General features: G+C 63.1%; 1 protein-coding gene across 3 annotated transcripts; it reads left to right on the top strand.

The window, feature by feature from the left end:
• On the top strand, positions 1-22306 carry NHSL3 (NHS like 3). Of its 3 annotated transcripts, none has more exons than XM_061373658.1 (7): positions 1-211; positions 16288-16443; positions 16865-16920; positions 17871-17988; positions 18345-18461; positions 18561-21425; positions 21574-22306. In XM_061373658.1, the coding sequence occupies exons 1-7, from the start codon at positions 16-18 to the stop codon at positions 21594-21596; spliced, it is 3531 nt and encodes a 1176-aa protein (XP_061229642.1). In that variant the 5' UTR covers positions 1-15; the 3' UTR covers positions 21597-22306. The 3 variants fall into 3 exon arrangements, with proteins under 3 accessions (XP_061229642.1, XP_061229643.1, XP_061229644.1); XM_061373659.1 differs by lacking the exon at positions 1-211 and adding an exon at positions 6780-7029; XM_061373660.1 differs by lacking the exon at positions 1-211 and adding an exon at positions 14717-14951.
• Positions 22307-22507: the final 201 nt, after the last annotated feature.

Here is a 22507-nt window from a genome sequence, read left to right as displayed (position 1 = left end):
CTGCCCGCCGCGGCCATGTCCGCCGGGGCTGCACCTGCGGAGGGCGGAGAGCGGGACCCGGAGCGCGGCGGCGGAGCAGCGGCAGCGGCGGAGGCTGCCCCGCAACGGAGGAAGGCCCGGGCGGGCTCCCTGCGCCGGGCACTGAGCTGGCTCCGCGGGAGGAGGCGGAGGAGGAAGAGCGGAGGCTCCCCGGGGGTGGCGGACGGGAGAGGTGAGGGGCGAGGAGGGGACGTGGTGGTGGTGATGGTGTCGGGGGGGGGGGCATGGAGGGGCCGTGGCGGTGGGGTCCAAGGAGGTGGTTGAGGAGGAGTCGGGTTGGGGACCATGAAAGGGTTGGGGTAGGTGAGGAGGGTCAAGGCAGGGTTGCGGATGGGGGTGGCCAAGGAGTGGCCACGGAAGTGTCCAAGGAGGGGTCAGAGTGGGCCCGTGGAAGTGGGCAAGAGGGTGTTGGGATGGGGGTCATGGAGGTGGCCAAGGAGGTGTTGGGGAGGGGGTTGAGGAGTGGTCCTGGCAGTGACCCAAGGGGAGTCACGGTGGTGGCCATGGAGGTGGCCAAGGAGAGCTCAAGGTGGCCGTCGAGGTGAGCAAGGGGAGGATGCAGTAGAAGCCAAGGGGTGGTGACCAAAGGGAGGTCTCAGTGGTGGCTGAGAAGGGGTGGAGGTTCTGGCCATGGAGGTGGCCAAAGGGAGAGCACAGTGGTGGCTGAAGAGGAGTCGAGGTGGTGAGCAAAGCGTGGTCACAGTGGTGGCCAAGGAGGGTCGGTGGTGCTGGCTGTGATGGAGGTGCTGGCCGTGGTGGCAGCAGAAGTGGCTGAACCAGGGGTGCAGGCCGTGGTGGCCATGATGGTGGTGATGGTGGTGGCCATGGGGGCTGTGTGGCCACGGTGGCTGCGGCAGCAGCAGCAGCAGCAGGCGGGATCCAGCATTCCCTGGTGCAATCTCGCCCCGGCCCCGAGGGCTGGTGCCGGTTCACTGGGTAGGTTCTCTCCCCGCTGAGTCAGAAGGTCACTGGGGCTGAGGGAAACCTGGAGGGCCGCCAGGCACTGCCTCCTCCTCCTCCTCCTCCTCCTCCTCCTGGGAAGGGTGTTTGCGTGCTCCAGGTGTGGCCCTTCCTGCCCTAGATATGGCCTCACCCCAGTCAGTCTGTGGGGTGCTGCTCCATAGCAAAGCCGCATCCCTGCCGCCTCGACCAGCGCAAGGTGCTGTGGGTGCCCTTTCCTCTTTGCTACCCTGGGGCTGTGTTCCAGGGATCTATGGGCTCAGCCCGTGGTGGCTGGTGCCTGGTCATGCTCTTCTCCTTGGTGCTTGCTGTGCAGTCATCGGTGTCCTGGTGAGGTGGAGGTGTCACCCCATACACGGGAGCAGTGCTCACCCTGTCCCCCCCTGTGCCATCGAGGTCCTGCCACTGCCCTCCCAACGGGGACATCACCGTGGTCATGCCAGGGGAGAGGCTGCTCCTGCAGCACCCAAATGCTGGGGAGGTTCTGCCTTACTTTGCCCCAGGGGGTGAATTCCCAGCACCCAGGGCCGCACGCAGGCACGTTCACTGCTTGGAAAAGCACCCGGAGCTCTGCGATAGGAAAGGAGTGGCTGTAGAGGCACGGAAGGGTCTTGGGAAGAGGCCGAGCTCTCTGCTTGAGCCGCTCCATCGGATGCAGCCGGTGCCGCCTCCTGGCCCATCACGCATGGACGCCGCTGCCACGGCCCAGCGCTGAAACCTGAGCAGTAAAAGAGATGTGCTGGAGCATGTGATGTTCCTCTTGCGGCGCTGAAACGCCTCCAGCAGCGCTGCCAGCCCTTTCCTTTCCTTTCCCTTTTATTTCCTCCCCCATAAAGCCATAACATCACCAGCTGAAATGCGGAGTCACTGCTCGGGGTCCTCCAGCCTGCTCGCCACAACATCCCTCACGTGGAATCATAGAATGCTTTGGGTTGGAAAGGACCCTAAGATCATCCAGTTCCAACCCCCTGCCATAGGCAGGGATGCCTTGCATTAGACTGTGTCGCTCAAGGCTCTGTCCAGCCTGGCCTTGAACACTGCCAGGGATGGGGCATCACCAGCACATCCTGCTCAATTGGATATCCCTGCATCCAGGAGAGCTGCCCCATCGCCTGCCCATGGTCCATGCTGGTGATGCAGTGCCATGGCCCAGCCCAGGGCTGCCGGACCCATCCCTCCCCTCCAGACTGTGCTTTTGGCTGTGCTGGCATCAGCTTGCTCCATGGTGCAGGGTGGGGAAGCAGCTTGGATGTGCCCTGCCCCAGATGGGAATTGTTCCAAATATCAGCTGGGAGCTGTGGAATGGGGAGAGCTCCAGCAGGTCCTGGTGGCTCTGGGTGCCTTCCCCTTGGGTGTGCACAGTGCTGGGGGTGGTTTGGATCAGGCCGTGGCCCATCAGCTCCTCATCACTCTGCTGTTCCTGCAGGTGGCTTTGGTTGTGGAGTGGGGACAGAGCACGTCTGACCATGCCTCTTACATCCTGGTTGTGGGAAGGGACTGCACAGGATGCTCAGGATGGGGAGGGAAGGAGAGACGCTGTCCTAGGGAGACATAGGTTAGGACCAGTTCTCAGCCTGGACATCGGCTCGTTCATGACCTGGGTGTTGTTGAGGTTGGAATTGCTCAGCACTGAAACCATGGGAGCAGGAGGATGAAAGCATTTCCACTTTGGATGAATCCCATGGGTCCATCTAATCAGAGCTCCTATCTCTGGCTGCTCAAACAGCTGAGCTGTGTAGAGGAAAGGCACAGCACAGTAATCCTGCTTGTGGGCAGTTCCAGGCTCCCTCTCCCATAGGGAACAGCAGCAGCTTTGGGGCTGGACGTTGAATCCTCTCCCATTTCCCAGCTGGATGCTCTGCCCTGTTTGTGCAAACGGGCCCCATTGGCTCAGCATCCCCATTTCAGGCCAGTTAAACTCTGCTGCAAGGTAATTGCTGCTGTGAGCTGCAGGGCTGCACCCTGGGGTGTGCAGCAGCTGCCAGGGTGCCACCACCCCGTGCTGTTTTACCTGTACACAGCCCAGCACCCAATGACCCCATCCCCGCTGCATCCCAGCGCCTTGCCATTCCCCTCTGTTTATTTCCACAATAACCTTTGGAAGCAGAGGAGCCGTTAACCCCCGGGATGGGAACCGAGGTGGGGATCGCAGCTGGGCTGTGCCGAGGGTCCAGTGCGGAGCAAGGAATTGGGGTGCTTGAGCTCTGGATTTTCCTTGCTGGGAGCCAGGAAGCTGAAAGCTTTTTCTTCTCCTGTGTGGTGAAGGCAGCCTCTTACCCGGAGCCTGCTCCTGAGCCCTGCCACCTGCCCATGGGTTTAGGCTGGATTTGGCTGCTGCTTTATCCCGGTTTCGCAACAGCCTCCTTAACTCACACAGCATTCTTCTTAACTCTCTGATGAAGTGAAGGAATCGATGTTCCAGAAGGATTAAATTAGGGTTGGAGCCTTTTCTTTCCCTTTCTGATGCCAGATTCATCCAGCAGCAGCAGATTTCCTGACTGCCATGGACACACACATACCGTGGGGTTAAAAATAAAGCTCTCGATGGGCCCAGCTGCTTTATAACATCAGCAAGTGCTCGTGCAGGGCACGAGGTGGCTTTGCTGTGTGTGTGGTGGGGTGGCAGCGGCTGGGCTGTGCTGGTGGCACTGGGCTCAGTGCTGTGCGGTGCTGGAGGCAGTGTGGGGGCTGTCCCTGTGTGTTGGTCTGATAAGAAGAGATGTGAAAACTCGCTGGGTCCCCTACTGCTGCGTGGTGCTTGCTTTGGTGCAAACATGGGCTGTGTGGTTTAGTCCTGATCCCTGCTGCTCCCACTCCCAGCATCATTCCCATGCATGTGTGGGAATGGATCTGTTAACGTGCACAAGGCAAAGAGGGACGCTTCAGAAGATGTGAGCAGCAGGAACGGCCTGGCCATGGCGAGCGGCCCTGCTGTGAACAAAGAGAGGTGTGTCTGCAACCACAGCTATTCCACCTGGAGACAACTGGAAGAATTACCCTTGCGAATAACGTTCCATAAGATCCGATAAAACTATTTCGCCGGAGTCATATTTCCCTTCAGGAGGAAGCTCTTCTTTCATAAGACAATATCATCATTGACTCGCACTCCAGCAGCGATGGAACATAAGCTGCTGGAAGGTGAAGAGCTGGGCAAGCACGAAGTGAAAAAGCATTTCCCTGCCAAGCAGGAGCCGGAGCCCTGGGCTGGTCCCTGTGGCTGCTGCTGTGCATGGATTCAAAGCACCTCATCCAGAGCAGGGAGCTGAGCTCCCGCAGGCTGGAGCCGGGGCTGTCATCGACCCACGCTCCGGCTGGAGCAGGAAATCGTCTGAAACCCTCCTGGTTATGTATTTCTGTTAATGATTGGGGATCTCAAGTGGGGTTTTTCTGTTACCTTTGCCTCGCTGAGCTTTACTTCCCCGTGAAGGGAACAAGGGCTGAATTCCTTTCTCATTCAGGCATCTCAGCTCCTGCTCTGTGTTTGCTTGGCGACGGCGTCAGGGTTAGGAAACACTGGGAATGATGGAGAAAACACCAGGAGGGAGGAATCGTTCCCCCTGGGCCAGCGCAGAGGGGTCCCTGCCAGGCTGGTGTGGGCTGGCCTGAGGGAGGGTGTGACTGTGGGACATCAGATGTGCCTGTGGCAGTCACGCTGGGATGATGATGATGATGATGATGATGATGAGATCTGTATCTTGTGAGCAGCTCCCCCTTGCTCCCAGCTCGGTGTTGTTATCACAGTGCTCTCAGTGAGTACAGCTGGGGGCTTCTGGGGAAGGGACTGTGCCTGGAGGCAGCATCCCTTGCCCCCACTTCCCACCAGGCATTCCACAACTGGGTTTTGTAGCGAGTCTGCTGTGCTGGGAATCGCGTGCTGCAAATGCTTCCCTTCTCCTGCCGTGTTTTCCCAGTGGATTTCTGGGCGCTGTGGTTTAACCCCAGCTCTGGGAGGAAGGATGGGAGCAGCCAGGGGCAGTGCAGCCTCTCCATGGGTTTCGGAGGGGGTTTGTGTCCCCAGACAGTGATGCAGCTCTATGGGGATGCTGGAGCTGCTTCCAGCCACCAGGACTGAGCCATGGGCCCCAGCGGGGGGAGCAGGAGCCAGGTTTCCACGTGGCTCTGAGTTACCCCATTGGAATTGCTCCAGCTCGGAGAAGCCACTCGGATATTTATGGCACCCGTGGGCTTTGCTGGGCTCTTGGGGCTCAGCTCCTGCTCGGAGCCCCCTCGGTGCATCCGAGGCTGCGGCTGGGGGCGGTGAAGCTCTGGTGCCGGTGCTGCCAGCATTCCCGAGGCAGGTGCTGGAGCAGTGGGTGTCTGTTTTGGGAAGTGTCTCGCTGTATCTGGGGCAGTCGCAGGCTCCAGCCTCTCCTTTCCTTGCAGAGGGAGAACTTAAAGGGCTCCTTTGGGAAAGTGTGGCTGCAGAGGAGCCTCCTGTGTCACTGGGGAGGGGACTGCATGGCATGGGGAGGGGTCTCTGCACCCTGCTTTGGTGCTGCTGCGAGGGGATCGACGTCCCCAAGAGGTGCTGGGCAGTGGGAGGAAGCCCTGTCCCAGGCTGGAGGTGTGCCTTGTTGATCTGACCCATCGCCTTCCCCATCGGTGCGCAGAGACCTCTCATTCATTGCACTTTTGACCATGACCGTGTTTAATCCTGGCTGCCCCAAGACGGAAAAGCTGCCCCTTGAACTGGGTCCAGCCAATAATGGGAAACGGGGAGAAGTTTTCCACTGGATCCCCCATTCCCTCAACATCTCCTACTGCAGACAGAGCAGCAATGCCTGAGGACAGGCCCTGTCGGTGGCACAGGGTGGTCTCTGCTGTGCCTTTGGGGCAGCACACCAACCTGGTGGGAAACGGAACCATTAATACTTGCACTGGGGAGAAGGAGCCTGAATTCACTGCCCATCGCCTCGGGAGGTCAGCACAAAGCGGCCGCTTGAGCTTGCCGCTTGATTCCTATTTTTCATGCCCCGGTTTTGTGCCTTTCCCGCAGCGCCCTCCTTCCTCTTTATCCCAGCCTTTGATGAATCACCTCCAGAACAGAAAACATTGCCAGCAGGAGCTGCCCCCTCCCTGGCTGCCCCCTCCCTGCCCTCGCAGCGTTTCGTGTTCCCATTAGGAATCCCGAGGGAAAGCGGGGCTCAGGAGGGAACACGCTCCTGCCCGTGTTTCGGGCTTGTCCATGCAGGGCTGGGGCAGCGCTGCCCATGCTCTGAGCCGCTCTTCCCCCGGCCGCTCGCCCCATTCGGCAGCAGCGGGGTCTGGCGTAGGGAGGGCACAGGATGGAGGTGCCAGCCCCATGAGCTGATCCTGGCGCGGATGTCCATGGGGGTCCCCCCGTTGTGTGACTCGTTCCAGTGACCATGGAGAGGGTGGCGGGGGTTAAATTAACATCCACCTTCGGGCATGTGGGTGCTCGCCCGGAGGTTGCGCAGCGGCTTGACCCAGCCTGGGTCTTCAGGCGCCTTGGAAACCCTGTTCTAGCCTTTGCCGTGCTGGGCTTGTCCGGGGGGGGGGTCCCCATGGGGCTGGGACCCTCCAGACCCAGGAGCGGGGCTGTGGTTTCGGTTGCTGGAGCTGTGCTCAGGGACAGACTCAAGGGAGGTGGGAGCGGGGATGGAGGCGGTGCCGGGTCCGGTTGTGCCGACGTTTGGGGACTGATCTCCCTTCACCCGCTCGCCGTGGCCGTGGCACCCTTGCGGAGGGATGGAGCTGGGAGGGTACTGCGAGATGCGAGGGATGGGATGGATGATTCGGGCAGGCCCCTCCTCTCTGCCTGTGCCATTGGCTCCGGCATCGCCGCCTGCGGGAGCCGAGCTCCGCGAGCAGGAGGGATGGGAGCCGGCGGCTGAACGCCGCTGCGTGCCGCGGCCGCCCGGGCCCGGCCATGTAACACCTCGGCCTCCTCCACCGGCTGCGGTGGAGGGCGAGAGCCGCTCATGGGCAACGCGCACCGCAAGAGGAGCCCAGCGGGCGCCAGGGCCGGCTCCTCCTGGCTCTTCGGCCGCTCCGGGAAGCCGGGTGCAGGTAGGAGCCGTGGGGAGGGGGCTGCGTGGGGATGGGGCACGGCGGGTCCCGGCTCCGTGGCTTCTGCGGGAGCGTTCATTGCCCTCTGGTGTCCGCGGCCGGGCCGGAGGCTTCGCTCTCACCCAGCACAGGGTCAGCCCCTCCGGCCCCGGGGGCTGTGCCGGAGTGCGGGGCACCAGCCATGGGCTCCCCTGCGCTATGAGGACGCGGTCACCCGCTGAGGTTTAGTTCCCAGTTTGGTTTTCCAAGCCCTATCCCCGGAGCGGCGTCACCTCCCTCCCCGTGCCTTGGTTCCCGTCGCCGTGCCTGGGGAGCAGTGGGTTTGGGAATGTTTGTGGAGAGCACCGGGTTAGGGTTAGGGTTAGGGTTAGGGTTAGGGTTAGGGTTAGGGGGGATGCTCCCCCCTCCGTATCCGTCCTGCACAAGTGCCCCCCTCACTCTGATCGTGTCTGCCTGTCCATGCACTGCGTACTCTGCTGCTTTATGCTCCTGCTCAATGGGTGCCGCTGAAAAGCCCAGGAGGAGACATGGGGCAGGGAAAAATCTTGTCTGTGGGGAATAGAGGTGGGGGAAACAGTTCCATAGCAGTCTGGACCCACATATGGAATCACCAGCCCCGCAGGGTGTCTGGTGCTGGTGATCTCCCTCCATGGTTCCTCCTCTGGAGCAGAGCGATGCAGGCAGGAAAGGTCTCTTGCAGAAACCTCATCCCCATCCCACCGTTGCTGATCTCCTTGCCGCTGTTGTTAAACTGACCCCACACCCCAGCCTGGCCTGAACCAAGGAAGGGACTTGATGAGCACAGGAGCAGAGTCTGGGGTCGGTGGGAGTGGGGTGAGACCGAGAGGGGACGAGGGGATGGTTTTCTCTGCCAGCCCTTTGTGACCCTCGGCCCTGCCATCCCTCCTGTTTCCCTCGGTCTTTACAGCCCAGGTGAGCTGAGCTGAGCCATCCTTAGGGAAAACAGGGTTGGAGCCAACCCCTCACAGGCTTGGGGGCTGGGATGGGGAGAACCCAGAGGGGTTCAGGCTCATAGCACCCATTTGGTGCCTGGGGAAAGTGAGGCACGAGTGGCCTGTAGCTGTGCAAGGACGGCATCTCCTTCACCGCAGGCTCCTCACTGTCCACCTCACCTCCACCAAAGTCATCCTCTGGCTGTGGTCTCTGTGCAGGAAGGGCTTGGTGCCACCACGTTATAGCTGGGTTCCTGCTCTTCCCTGGCTCTGCCCTGACCTGCAGCGATGCAAGCAATGGGGTGAGCCCTGCTCCCTGTGAGCATCCCTGCTGCAGCTTTTCCCTTGTGCTGTCCCTACCCAGACCTCTCCATTCCCCACCAGGCTTGGGTGTCCCTTTGCCAGTCCCTGAACTGGCACTGTGGGGCTGCCACTGCTGCCCTTCTCCAGGGTTGGGCGGGAGATGCTCAGGGGAAGGATGCCCTGTGCCATATGGGACCGTGCCATAGAGCCGGGGGACAGACCCTGCAAGGCAAAGGCCATGGGGTGGAAGGTGCTGAGAAAACATGGGTCGAGTTGTGTTTGTTCTCTGCAGCAGCTCCATGGCAACCGTGCAGTGGCCACAAAGCCAAAGAATTTGCATTGTGTCGCTTCAGCATTTCGGAGGGCGCAGCGGGATCACCGGCTGGGGGCAGGGTGCCCAGCACCCAACCACGGGACCCTGCTGTCGCTCTCATCTCGCCCCTGCCCTGCCCGCAGCCCATGGGTGCTGCTGGAGTTTGGGTCAGAAGCTAACTGCAATGGGTGGGCAACTGGGCCAGCATCCCCCAGTTCTCACCTCTGCATCCCTGGTTGCTTTGGGAGCACCAGTTTGGTCCCATCATGCCCATTGCTGGCAGGTCAGGCCTGGGCAGGCACCAGCAGCTGCCTTTGTTCCTCCACCATATGCAAGGTGGTGTTGGGCATCTTTGGATGCTGAAGGACCACAGCAACGGTCCCAGGGACAGGGTTGGCCAGGCAAGAGCATGGCTGAGGGCTGCCGGGGTGGCTCTACCTGCTGCAGGCAGCTGCCTGCAACCTGCACCCTGCCCCGGTGTCCCCACTGTGCTTCATCAGTGCCAAACCCACATCCCTGTGCTTGCTCTGGGGTGCATCCCCTGCTTCTCCTTCCCTGGGATCATCCACAGCAGGAGCTGCTGGGGAAGGTCCTTGAGCACCAGGGAGAGCAAAGCCTCTTATCACCTCCTTATCGGGATGGCCCCGCCGGGCCCGGCTGAGTCAGGGTGAAAGAACGTGGCACCCAACCAGCCGAGTCCATGGGGATGTGGCTGCTGCCGCCATGTCCCGATGGATGGGTGCCGGCGCAGGCTGCAGGCACACATAGTGCGGGTCAAGGGGTGACCCATGGCCATGAGGCTCCCAGCAGCAGCTCCAGGGTGGGCTGAGCATCTCTGGGCGTCTTCCAGCTTCGCGGCCGCTCTTTGTGCCAGACCCACGCTGGGCTGGCTCCGTAAACAGCCCCGGAGCAGATAAGGGCAGGGGCCCGCCCGGCATGGGATGAGCATGGATTTACACAGGCGGGTCTCCAGCACGCCGGCGGCCAAGCCCTTCCCGGTGCCCCTTCCCGGTCCTGGAGCACGGGAGGAGGTGAGGATGCTGGAGAGGGGCTCTTCATCAGGGACTGTAGCAATAGGACAAGGGGTGATGGGTTCAGACTGAAACAGGGGAAGTTTAGATTGGATAAAGGCAGAAGCTCTTCCCTGTGAGGGTGCTGAGGCGCTGGCACAGGGTGCCCAGAGAAGCTGTGGCTGCCCCATCCCTGGCAGTGCTCAAGGCCAGGTTGGACACAGGGGCTTGGAGCAAGCTGCTCCAGTGGAAGGGGTCCCTGCCCGTGGCAGGGGTTGGAACTGGATGAGCTTTAAGATCCCTTCAACCCAGAGCACTCTGATTCCATGATCCATGGATGTCCCAGGCAGGAAGCTGCCTCCAGCGCTCAGCTCTGACATGCCATGCCATGCCGTGCCCACTTGGCAGGCGCCCCGTCACCAAGAGGCAGGGATGGGACCTGCTGTTGTGTTGCTGGTTATCCCCCACCACCAGTTTGGTGGCAGGTCCAGCCCCATATGGCAGCTCCTTCCCCATCTCCTCCCCTGATCCCGCATCACCGTGTCCACCTCAATCCCTGCTGGAAGACAGGCAGCACCTCGCTGCTTCCTACCAGCGCTGCTGAGCCAGATACCTGTAGGCAGGAGTGGGGTTGGGAGCTGCTCGCAGGATGGTGGATCCCTGCATGGAAAAACCTGCAAGGTCTTGTCCCTAATCCATCTCCTGGATGTGCTCCTGCGTGGAGCCAAGTACCTGCTGCGACAGGCACGCTTACAGAGCACCCGGGTACCGGCAAACACGCCAGGCATGACGGCACGCGCCGTGGGGATGCGGCAGGGAGCCGCCTGCATGGGAGGTGGAGGAGAGGACATGAAGGGAAGGGGAAGCTGTGATAAAGCTGTGGACTTTGGAAGGAGGAGGTGCCAGTGGTCTGTCCCCATCCCTGCGCTGCCATCCTGGCCCTGTGTTGCTTCCGAGGCTCTGCCCACTGCCCTCTCCCACCCTGCGCTCCCCACCTGGGCCCATCCCGCCTGGATCCGGCTCCTGGCCGGGGAAGGCTGTTATTTACCTTCAAACCTGTTTGGTGGCTTCTCCGGGGAGGGGACGAGCGTGGGGTGGGGATGTGGTTGGACTTGGACAGAGGCTCCGCTGGGCTGGGACAGGGGCTGGGATGAGGCACAATCCGGCGTCGCGGTGGTCCTGCCTCCCTGCCCCGGGCTGGGACCCCGCCATGGGCTGCTGCCAGACCCTCGCCCCGGCTCCATGCTGACACATGGAGCAGGAGACATTGCATGTCACTGCATGCGCTGCCTGTGGGGCATGTGCAGGGCAGCAGCGAGGTCAGGGCCGAGTTGCACAAGTGGTGTGATCCTGCCAGGACAGCAGCCGTGGCTGGGCGATGGTTGACGGTTCTCCTCTGAGCCTTCATCCTTTGCCATGGCCCGCTGGCTCACCGGGGTGATGCTTTCTGCACCGGCACTTAGAGGAAGAAAACTGCCCCAAGTTTGTTTTCCTATTTGAAATGAGTTTGAGTTCAGCCTCTGCATGGGGTCGGGTTGGAGCATCGAGCCAGCCGCATGCACCGGGTTGGGTTTATTTGCTTTGTGGAGCTGTTTCCCTGGCTGAAGCAGCAGCCCCCATGCGAGGCCAAAGGCAAGGAGCAGCCCCTGGGTTCACAGTGGGGGCTGCGTGGCCACAGCCATGATAAACATTAATGTGCTCTTACCCTGCCTGCAGAGAGTGTCCCAGGGCACGGATCCTATGCAGAGGGAACAAGGGTGGCCAGGGTGGTTGTCACAGCCCCTCAGCAGCTGAACGCAGGGGCACAGAGCAGGGCAGGGTAGCCCAAGCGGGTGCCAGGTCCCACCTGGGATCATGGAGCTGCCTGAGCACAGTTGATGGGTCCAGGGAAGGATGGGCACGCTTGGGCTCGTAAAGAGCTGTCATCGCTCCTGATATTCCAGGGAGATATCCCAGCAGGGCTGCCTGCACCATCCCACCAGCAAGGGAACTGGCTGCAAGGGGAGAGGCTGGTTTGGAAGGGAAGAGGGGTTGATGCTGGAGCAGAAGGGCTGAATATTGGAATAGGGGGGCTGGATGCTGGCACACAGCACAGGGGCTCTTGGAGCTGTGGCAGGGCCCCCATGCTGATTGCTGTCTCCTGGGGCTGGAGTTCATGGTGCACCCCATTAGTGTTACCTCTGGCATGTGCAGGCAACCACCGCTTTGCTCCCTTTCAGGATGGGGAGCAGAGCAGTCCCCAAGCCTGGGTGCACGCCTGGGATCAGCATGGTGGAAAGGAGCCCCAGAGTGGTGGGAGAGCATCAACCCCATGGGGCAGGGGGTGCTCTTGCTGCCTTCCCACTGCTCTCTGCAGCACGGCAGGAGGGAGGCAAGGTCTGCATCCCACCAAGCAGGGCACAGCAGGCAGGGTGCCCCCCTTCCTCCCCTGGGGACCTCACAGCCCCTTTCCCACCCCCCCCCGCTGCCTGCTCCCACTCCTCCCCATTCCTCCCCGGTGAGTCAGTGGTGGAAGGGGCAGGCCGGGAGCTGCTGCCTGTTCCCTGCCTCCTGCCGCAGGACCCGCGCTGTGCGGGGAGCGGACAAGTCGAGGCAGTGCCGTGCAGGCAGAGGTGGGTGCTTGCAGCTGGGTCTGGCCAAACCTGCTGCTTGCAGGAGGCGCAGGCCTGGCGGGGAGGGGGACAGGAGCCAGGATCGTCTCCTCCAGCTCTGCCCAAGTGAAGAGCAGCATCGGGACTAAGCCAGGTCCAGGAGGGAGCACTTGCAGCATCACTGGCCCAGGGCTGTACGGCCCCAGTCCTGTTCCTTTGGGGTCTCAGCTCTGGTCCTCCCCTTGGGCAGCCCTTCCCATTCCCACCCTAGTGTGGTGGGTTCCCAGTATTCCCTGCTCCTTGCTATCAGTTTGCCTTGTGGTGGGGATGCTTTGCTCCCTCTGGACCATTGCTGGCACCGATAGCAGCAGATACCAGCTCTGAGTCAGGGAGAGCATCCTTGAGAGGGTGCCCGGCCCTGAGGGGCCTCCAGCTGCTTCTCCAGGAGGATCCTGCTGCCATGTGGGTATGAGACACGTGTGTCAGATCAGGGCTGCTGAGCCTGGAGGGGACAGGGCGATGCAGGGCATGGCACAAGGAATGCACAAGGGACGGGGCTCCAGCTCCAACCAGGCATGTTGCTACCAGCACCAGTGGCTTCCTCAGCCCACCAGAATCCTCAGCCTGTGCTACAGGATCGAGCCTCTCTCCCTCCTGGCTTTTCCCCCCTTTCCCCATCCCCTTTGCAGCAGGTTTCTCTGTTGACACATGAGGCAAGGAGGATGCGATAGTGAAGGTTGAGGAGTGGAGGGGAAGCGGATTGCTCTTCTGTACCACCATGCTCCAGCCCTTGTCATGATGCTCCTCCATGGCCAGGCTCTGCTCCGGCCTCGGTTGGGTGGTGGCCGTGGTGCCCTGCCCGGATTATCCTTTGGGGATTGCAGAACGATGCCGAGCTCCTCCTGCCCCAAGCCACAGAGGTGTCACACTCAGGAGAGGGACGCGTCTGTGTCAGCAAGGGATGCTCCTGAGGCCCTTTGGGTCCTTGCAGGTGATGGGGCCCATACAGGGAGGACGAACAGGGGCTGTCTGTTGGCACTGGGAATGTCCTTACAGCAGCACCCATCAGCAGACCTGGATCCTGGACCAGCAGCACAGCAAGGACTGTCCCCCTTCACCCATGGGAGGCTCTGTAGGGAGATCCCAGGTTCAGCTCCATCCATGCAGAGGTGGATCCCGGAGGGCTGGAGATGGGAGTGGTGTGTGGTGGCTCTTGGCTGTGTTTGCCTGAGGCCCCCACAGGGCTCATGACGGGCAGCCCAGAGAGGATAGGGCAGCACGTGGCTGCCCGCTTTGTGCATCCTCAGCCCTTTCATTATGTCCCTTTTCCACTTGTGCTGTGCAAAGGGCTGGGAAGCGGCTGCCTGTGGCTGCCGGCACCTTCTGGGTGAGCCCATCCTGCCCCAGTACTGGGTTATCCATAGCAGGGCACTGCTTGTGTTTGCTGTCAGGGGCATGAAGGAGATGCAGAAATCCTTGCTAAGCCTGGATCTGCCCAGTCAAGGACACAGAGATGCCCTTGGCGAGGTTAAACTGTCCCTTGGGTTGAGCATTCAATGCTTGGGGTCTGGTGGGACCTTCGTGCTCTGCTTTGGGTGATGCTGCTCTGAATGCAGCCCAACCTCTGTCTTGCTGCAGTAAACCCTGGGCACAGCCCATGGGGAGCTGGTGGGCAGGAGGAGGAGGGTTTGACAGGTTGGCATGGCTGGCACCAGGACCTCCCTGCTGCTGGGTCAATGCTGGGAGCTCTTCACCTGGGGCCAAATGCCTGTAGATGGGAGGGATGGAGCTCCCTGAGGGACCTGGGGCTGATGGACAGGGCAGATCCCCTTCTGCTGGGGCATTGGTGCTGCAGGGAGCCTGCCTGCAGCCACCCCAGGAGCACACAGCACCTCCTCAGTGCCACGGGCCATGCCAGCGCCTGGCCACTGGCACTTCTGCCCCTGCCTTCATGTGCTCTGTGCCTACTGGTTAGACTGGTCTAAGGGACCTTGTTCTCCCACCGTGCTGCCAGCTCTTGTGACCATGACAGAGCCGTGCTGGTTGCCCTGTCCCTAAGGACCGATGCCCCGTGATAGCTCGTGTCCCCCTGCCATGGGCTGAGCAGTGCTGGGGTCGGGGCTCCTCCTGTCAGGGCTGGGGGGCTGCTGTGGGTTCCAGGTCCCGGGATGCACTGGGGATGAATGAGGAGCAGCAATGCCAGGGGAACGCCAGCACCACTGGCTCTGCTGTGCCATACCCCAAGGGCCGGTGCTCACCGGAGGGGGAAGCCTCCCAGCTCCTCCCGCTTGGCTGCACTGTTGTGGAAGCAGGTTTGCAGGGATGCTGTGCCCGGTGGGGGGCAAGTGAGGAGGGGAAAAGAGGGGGGGAGTTGGGGAAACGCTGGCCCTGAGCCCGTGGAACCGATGGCTGTGGGCTGCGCCGTGCAGGGGAGGGGGCGGGAGCCTGGGGGTGACGGGGAGGCCAGAGGAGGAGCCCCGCTCTCCTCCCGGAGCAGGGTGGGCGCAGCCGGGGTTGTCCCCTCCCCAGGCGGCTGCGCCGGAGCCTCTTTGCCCGCTGAGCATCCTCCTGCCGTGCGGATGAGGCCGGGGAGCTGGAGCGTGGAGCCGCTGGCATCCGCCTCGCTCACACACGGCAGGGCCAGAGCCGCCCCGGCACAATAGGCAGAGCCCCAGCCCTCCTCCCCGGCCCACCATGGTGGTTTTCATGGGCAGGAACCTCCCCTCGCTTCTGGCTTTCTTCAAGAAGAAGGGTGAGTGAGCGGGAGGGAGGGAGGGAGGGAGGGAGAAGCGCCTTGTCCTTACACAACCCCCGGCCTCCAGGACCCCCTGGTCCTGGCATCGCAACGGGCATGGATTCGGGCTCCCATCCCAGGGGGATGAGCAGGGAAGGTCACCCTAGCCCCAGCATCATCCCCTGGCAAAGTTAATGGAGTAAATCACTGCGCTCCACTCGCCGGAAGGCGGCTCCGAGTGTGCGGGGAGGGGGAAAGATGTTGGGCGAGGGGCTGCTGAAACTGGGAGAGAAAAGGGCAGAGGGGAAGAGGAACGTGATGGGTGTGTGTGTGTGTGCGTATCTTGTGTCCCCTAAGGACCCAGCACCAGCACAGGGGTGCCCTGTGCCACCACCGCGCTCCCAGCCTGGCCGTGCCTTGTCCACTCGCCATGCCGGGATGCTGGGGAAGCAGAGGCCGGCATGGCGCGGCACGGAGAGCGCCGGCTCCATTGTTCAGGGCCTGCTCCTTTGTGTGCCAGAGCGCAGCCACCTTTAGAGCCTGGCCGGGAGGGGATGAGGGCCACGGGGACACAAGGGATGGGTGCATGGTGCCGGGGATGCTGAGCAGCAGGTGCCTGCGTCCCCGGGGTGCTGCCGCCAGCCCCAGTGCTTCCCTGTGCTCGTCCTGCCCCTTCCTCAGCCTGAAATCGTGGCCTTTCCAGGCAGGAAGGTGGAGGCTTCGCAGCAGGCAGGGCTGGGCAATGCCAGGGGCAGCCCTCAGCAAGCACCCGGAGCCTGTTGTGGGTGCTGGTTTGCAGGAAGGAGGCTACAAGATGAGGCATGGGTAGCCCTGGGCCAGCCCTGGTGTGGCAAATGGGAGCCTCAGCACCCGGGGGTGCTCAGAGGGAGGAGTTGGGTCCTCTGGGGTCTCAGTTTCCCTGCTCTGTGCAGAGGCTGCCTGGGCACAGGGTGAGTCTGCTGTTGTGTCTTACAGAGCCCAGGGATGATGTAACCCCCCAAAGGGAAGGCCACTGTACATCCATCCTTATTTCATCCCCCTGCGCTGCCCATTCTCTGCTCAGCTGCCCACATCACCCCCTAAACTCACTGCCACAAAGGTGCTGGGGAGGAGGATGCTGCCGTGCCCCAGCCCTGCTCCAGCCAGTGGGGAGAAATCCCTGTGGAGCCAGCCCGGCTCCAGCACATTGGACAGGCAGAGCCTTGGGAGGTGATTTCCCACACGGCGTTTGGGATCTGAGCAGGATAACATCCCCCTGGGCTGGCTGCCATCCCCCAGTGCGATGAGGCTGCATCCGTGCTTGGGGTGCGCTGCCTGTGCCTCCGCAGCCACGCTGACCCCTCTGTGTCTGCAGGCGCTGCCAAGGGCGAGGCGGAGAAGCGGCTCAGTGTGCAGTACACAGCGGGAGAGGGATGTCCCGACAACGTCTTCTTCCCCACCACGCGGCCCCCGCACCTCGAGGAGCTGCACAACCAGGCCCAGGAGGGGCTGAAGTCCCTGCAGCACCAGGGTAGGTGCCATAGAACCGCAGCTTGGGTTGGGTTGAAGGGATCCTAAAGCTCATCCAGCCCCAACCCCTGCTGCAGGCAGGGACCCCTTCCACTGGAGCAGCTTGCTCCAAGCCCCTGTGTCCAACCTGGCCTTGAGCACTGCCAGGGATGGGGCAGCCACAGCTTCTCTGGGCACCCTGTGCCAGCGCCTCAGCACCCTCACAGGGGAGAATTCCTTCCTTAAAGCCACCCTAATGGATAGCGCTGGGGGTGGCACAGGGTGAAGGACACAGCATGGGCGGTGCGATGGGGCTGACCAGAGTCCAGTGCTGGGGCTGGAGCCGGTGCTGGGGCAGCGCTGACGGAGCCGGGAGCCCTGTCCCTGGCTGGTGGCTCCCGGGGCTCTCCCGCAGGGATTCAGCCCCTGCCTTCCCTCCGCAGAGAAGCAGAAGCAAACCAAAAGTGCCTGGGACCACGGGGACACCAACAGCCTCCAGGTGAGCCCTGATGAGGAGCCGGCTCTGCCCCACAGCGCTCTGCACTGCCCTGGGGGTGAGGGTGGCTCCTCTGCCCCCCATGGGTGTGTTTGGGGGCAGATGGGGAACCAACCCCATCTGCAGGACCATGGCCGGGGGGGGGGTTCCACAGCACAAAGGGGCCATGTGACCCTTCATGTTATCCCAAACCACTGTCACCATCCCTGTCCTCAACCTTCACATGTCCTGCCCTGCCTTCTGGGGCTGTGCCCCTCTGTCCCCCCTCACACCCCACTGGTGCTGCTGGCAGCCCTGAGGAAGCTGGGGTGATGGGGCAGTGCAATGGGAACCGTTATCCATCCCCATCCCGGTGGCTGGGCCCCTCCCTGGCTGCTGACGAGGAGAAGCTCCCCCTCTCTTGGCTACGCTGGGCTTTACTTTGCTGCTTCCCCGGGGCTCTGACCCCGCTGCCAGCACCTCCCTGCCCCTGTTTGCTCAAACCCGCTGGCCCTCAGCCCCATTAACCCCTTGGAAGCTGGGAATGGGGAGCTCCGGGGCAGGCAGAGCCCTTGGAGAGCTCAGGGCGGAGGGGCTGGGTGGTGACTCACACTGATGTGTCCCACCCCAACCTCCGCCCGTGCTTTGGAAGGATGGGGGGACACGGAAGGCTCTGTCCCTGCCCCTCCACATCGCAGCCCCCCAGCTCCGGGGTGCCATGGGGCTGTTGTCAGCTCTGCGTGGCTGCGGGGTTCCCAGCTCTCCATGGGGCTGCGGGGCCGTGTGGGGTCCCTGGGGCCGGTCCCGGCCCCGCTGCTGGTGGGAGGACTCTGGATGCCGGCGCGGCTGACTCAGCCCTTGGCCCTCGGAGAAGCTTTTGTCTGGGCTGCGGAGTCCGTGTGAGGCAGAGAAGGGGCCTGGCGGGGGTCGGGGCAGCTCCGTCCCCGCTGCCTCAGCCCGCTCCCTGCCCGCAGTCCTGCGCATCCTCGGAGGATGACAGCGCGTCCTTCCGGAGCCGGGCGGCCTCCAGTGCCATGGACAGCACCTCCGAGGATGCCCTCTCCATCCGCTCCGAGATGATCCAGAGGAAAGGTACCCGGGTGGGGGGGGGCACAAACCAAGAGGGTGCGATGGGGTTTGGGTGCATGGCTGGAAATCAGGGCTCTGATTTGGCATTGGTTGTGAGCCAGAGCGGGGTCTGGGGGCCCTTGGAGAGAGGTGAATAACTGGGGCTGAGTCAGAGCGTTGGGGATGGGTGAAGGGGACAGACACAGACACAGACACTGCCTCCTCTTTGCTGCGGCTCCTCTGTGTGCCTGCTTGGCAGCTGCTGGTGCCTCTCTGAGTGCTTGGGCTCGGCTTGTCCTGGAGCATCTCTGGCAATGGAGGGGTGCTGGGGACACTGGGAATGCCCTCGTGCCGGCTGGACCCGTTCATGCCTCTCACAGGTTCCACCTTCCGCCCGCATGATTCCTTTCCCAAATCCTCGGAGAGGGCTGGCAAGAAGAGGAAGGAGAGGAGGACGACGGTGCTGGGCATCCCCCAGCATGTCCAGAAGGAGCTGGGTACGTATCAAGGGTAAGAGGGGATTTTAGGGTCTGGTCTCATTGCCCAGGCTCTGTTTGCCTTGGGATCACACTGGGTTCGTTTCTCCCTGCTCCCAGGTCTCAGGAACAGCCGGGAAGCCAAGGGGTGCACCGAGGCTGATGGGCACGGGGGCAGCCGAGCAGCACAGCCCCTGCTGAACGGGGGGCAGATCTCCGGCGACGCCGTCCGCATCCCCACCATTGACGGGAAGCTGGAGCCCGTTCCCGGGGGAGCCCGCGTCTGCCTGGGAGCCTTGGAGGAGGCAGACGCGGCGCTGCAGAAGCACATCAACCGGGTTTACTACGACGACACGTTGCTGGGGAGGAAGACGGCGGCCAAGCTGTCACCGATGGTGAGGCCGAAGTCTCTGGCCGTGCCGGGCATGACCACCAACACCAGCCCCCCGGAGCTGCTGAGCCCTGTCATGTCCATCTCCCCCCAAGGCACCTACATGTCCAAGATCATCCCCAACGCCATCCTGCCGCCCATGGTGGACGTGGTGGCCCTGACGCGCAGCAGCGTGAGGACGCTGAGCCGCTGCAGCCTGGTGTCCTCCAGCCCGGCCTCGGTGCGCTCCCTCGCCCGCTTCTCGGAGCGCAGCGCCCGCAGCCGCGAGCACTCTTCCTCCAGTGACAACTGGAGCCACTCGCAGTCCACCGAGACCATTGTGTCCAACAGCTCCACCATCTCCTCCCAGGGGGGCTCCGAGCACCGGCAGCCCGAGCCAGGGCCGCGCAGCCAGGGGGATGCTGCCGCTCGCTCCGACACCGACCAAGTCAGCATCTACAGCTCCGCCAGCTTCACCAGCTCCTGCTCCAAGCCCAACACCGGCCCCGTGCCCGCAGCCCCCCGGCTCTTGGTGGTGGCGGGGAGCAGTGGCCGGGCATCCCCTGCCTATAGCACAAGCAGCCAGGCGGAGGGCTCGGACACGGGCAGCCTGGCCAGCGAGCGCTCCTCCGCACGCAGTGTGTCCCTCAGGAAGATGAAGAAGCCCCCAGCCCCACCTCGCAGGACCTATTCACTGCACCAGGCAGCCGATGGGGAGCCCAAGGTGCTGGGGTTGCCCCCCAAGCCTGACCGGAGGTCGCAGCGGGAGAGCAGCGCGCCCTGGTCCCCGCGCCCCGAGCCCTTCAGCCCTGCAGCCGAGGATGAGGTCTTCTCCCCATCGTCGCTGAGTGAGACCAGCAGCCTCCGCTCCGAGAGCCTGGCTGGAGCCAGCTCCCCCGAGGCGTCGCGGGGCAGCCCCGGGGTGACGGTGGTGCTGAGGGAGCCGCAGGCTCAGCCCAAGTGGAGCTGCCCCGATGGCTCTGACCGCACCATGTCCCCCTCCAGCGGCTACTCCAGCCAGAGCGGGACCCCCACGCTGCCCACCAAGGGGCTGGGACCCCCGTCTGTGTCCCCGGGCAGGGCTCAGCCACAGAAACCAGACCGGGTGTGCTCCCTGCAGTCACCTGCGCTCTCCGTGTCCTCATCCCTCACCTCCATCTCCTCCTCAGCCTCAGACCCGGCTCCCCCGGACACGCTGCCGTGCCGCTCGGACCGGTTCATCATCCCGCCTCACCCCAAGGTGCCCGCTCCCTTCTCGCCACCACCCACCAAGCCCCAGCAGCCCATGGCTGGTGCTGCCTCCCAGTTGCCCTCCCCGGACCCACCAGTGCCCAGCGCTGCCCACCCGGAGCCCTCAGCCAAGCCCAGCACCAAGTCTCCACCGCCATCACCACCTCCTGCCTACCACCCGCCTCCACCGCCGGCAAAGAAGGCAGAGGAGCCCCCCGCGGCCACCAGCGAGGCCCCCACTGACACTGCCTGGCCCCCGCCACCGCCGCCGGCTCCCGAGGAGCACGACCTGTCCATGGCAGACTTCCCCCCTCCGGATGAAGCCTGTTTCTGCAGCCCCCCCGATGCGGCGACCGCTGTGGTGTCGGGGCAGAAAGCGGCACCGAGCACGGAGGCTGCTTCCTCCTCCTCCTCCTCCTCCTCCTCCACCGCATCCTCACGCAGCCAGCAGCAAACCCCCATGGCCGCAGCATCGCAGCCGCCTGCCCCTGCTCTGTCCCCTCCTGAGGCCACGGTGCCACCACCGCCACCACCTCTCCCAGTGCCCTCAGCTCCAGCTCCGCTGCCCCTGAAGAAGGTGGCCAACGGCCTGCGGGCAGACACCAAGAAGGAGCCGGTGCTGCGGAGCAAGAGCAGCCCCGTGGCCAAGGAGGACGCCAGCCTGCCCATCGTCACACCCTCGCTGCTGCAGATGGTGCGGCTGCGCTCCGTGAGCGTGGAGCCAGCCACCGGCACCGCCACCGGCACCGAGGAGCGCCCGGCACTGCAGAAGCCCGTCCGCCGGGCTCTGTCCACGCGGCAGCCCCCTCCTGCCGCAGCCGCGGTGCCTTCGAGCCAGCTCCATCACGCCGTGCACCTCAAGGCCGCTGCTTTGGCCGCCGGGGAGGCTGCGGAGAAGCCGGTGAGCAGCCGAGCGGCGCCGCAGGGACCCGAGGGCCCCACCGGTGATGGGCAGCTCTCCCCCAGGCACAAGTCGCCAGCCTCCACCGCCAGCTTCATCTTCGCCAAGAGCTCCAAGAAGCTGGTGCTGGAGACGGCCTCGTCCCCCGAGGCGCAGGCTGACCTCAAGAGGAACTTGGTGGCCGAGCTGATGAATTTGTCGGGGCAGCGCTCGGCTGCAGCTCCGCAGGGCCCCGGCAAGGCTCAAGCCCACCGAAAACCTGGCAAGATCCCCCCTCCGGTAGCCAAGAAACCTTCACTGGGTCCAGGGCCGGCTCCTTCCCCGCTGAGCCCAAAGGCGCTGGGGGCAGAGGCACTGGGATGCCCTGTGCCGGATGGGAAGGCCAAGGGGGTGCCGGCGGATGAGAGCAGGACTAAGAGTGAGCCGATGGGGACGGAGGGCAGGAGCAGCACGGAGCCACCGGCTCAGCACCTCCCCACACAAGGTACGTGGGCCCAGTTCAGCCCCACAATGGGGTGATGCTGCTGTTGCGCTCAGGATGCTGAGCCTGGGCTGCGCTGGGGAGGCACTGGGAAGCACGGGGCCAGGCTTGGGGCAGGGAGGCTGATGGGCTCTTCCCTCCTGCCTTGCAGATGGACGGGGAGAGACAGCCTGAAGGACGGAGCCGCAGGACTGGTGCCCCCGTGGACAGGAATCCAAATCTCTCAGGGACCTGGGCAGGTCAATGGATGAGTGTGGAACTGTCACCTAACTTAATACAGGAAGCAAACAGCCTTAGCCTCCACGGCCTTGATGATATTTATGCAAAAATGGTGTTGGTTTCACTTTCCTAAGTACTACAGCTTTACTTTGCTTTCGTTTTTTACTGGACTCGAGGCCCGTGCCCGGAGCCAGCACCTCCTCCCTGCCACTGCCGCTTGGAGCAGAGACAGGAGCACAGGGGCCGAAGATGCTGGAGCCGCTCTGCTCCCGGCCAGCGAGGAACTGAAGCACTTTGGACAAGGGAATGGGAAGGCTTTGGCCACGGCAGTGCCTGAGGGACACGGGCAGGAGCAGCAGGATGGGATGGAGGCACTGGTTGGGAGGGACCAGGGCCCTGATGGAAAGGCAAGAGGAGCTCTTGGCCAGCACTGATCACTGGCTGCAGGGTGGAGGGGGAGCCCCTTGGGGCCCCAGGGTAAAGCCTCGCTTTCTGTTTCTGTAAGCTCGGGTCATGTTTTGATTTCTTTGATTGTAAAAAACCACCAACCAAACCAAACCAAACCAAACCAACCCAAACCCAACCCAAGCAAACCAAACGCAACCAACCCGCTGCCGAGCGGCTGCTCAGAGCTCTGTACCTGGCTGGTAAAACTGATGAGCGAAGCTTCCTGCCTCCTGTGCTTCCTGCCTTATGGCCACGGCCTCACCACGCAGCACTGCCCTTGCCACTGGCATCGAGCTCTGGGGTAGGCACAGAGCCCTGGTAGGGTAAATCCTGGCCCTGCTGCCTGCACCGAGGACTTGTGCAGCATCAGAACCCAGGAGCAGGGCTGGCTGCAGCTCAGCCCCCTTCCCCTGCACAGA

Source organism: Neopsephotus bourkii, unplaced genomic scaffold (assembly GCF_033783945.1).
Source record: "Neopsephotus bourkii isolate Nb327-2 ecotype Australia unplaced genomic scaffold, CSIRO-AGI_Nbou_v1 NB_1632, whole genome shotgun sequence".
NCBI classification, from domain to species: domain Eukaryota; kingdom Metazoa; phylum Chordata; class Aves; order Psittaciformes; family Psittacidae; genus Neopsephotus; species Neopsephotus bourkii.
This window is presented reverse-complemented; position numbering and strand designations above follow the sequence as displayed.

What these genes read in the sequence shown, in the direction of transcription:
- NHSL3 (XM_061373658.1), top strand. Translation starts at nt 16, where the DNA reads ATGTCCGCCGGGGCTGCACCTGCGGAGGGCGGAGAGCGGGACCCGGAG. An exon ending in GAAGTCCCTGCAGCACCAGG is followed by an intron (nt 16,444 to 16,864) that starts GTAGGTGCCATA and finishes TTCCCTCCGCAG; the next exon opens with AGAAGCAGAAGCAAACCAAA. An exon ending in GGGACACCAACAGCCTCCAG is followed by an intron (nt 16,921 to 17,870) that starts GTGAGCCCTGAT and finishes CCCTGCCCGCAG; the next exon opens with TCCTGCGCATCCTCGGAGGA.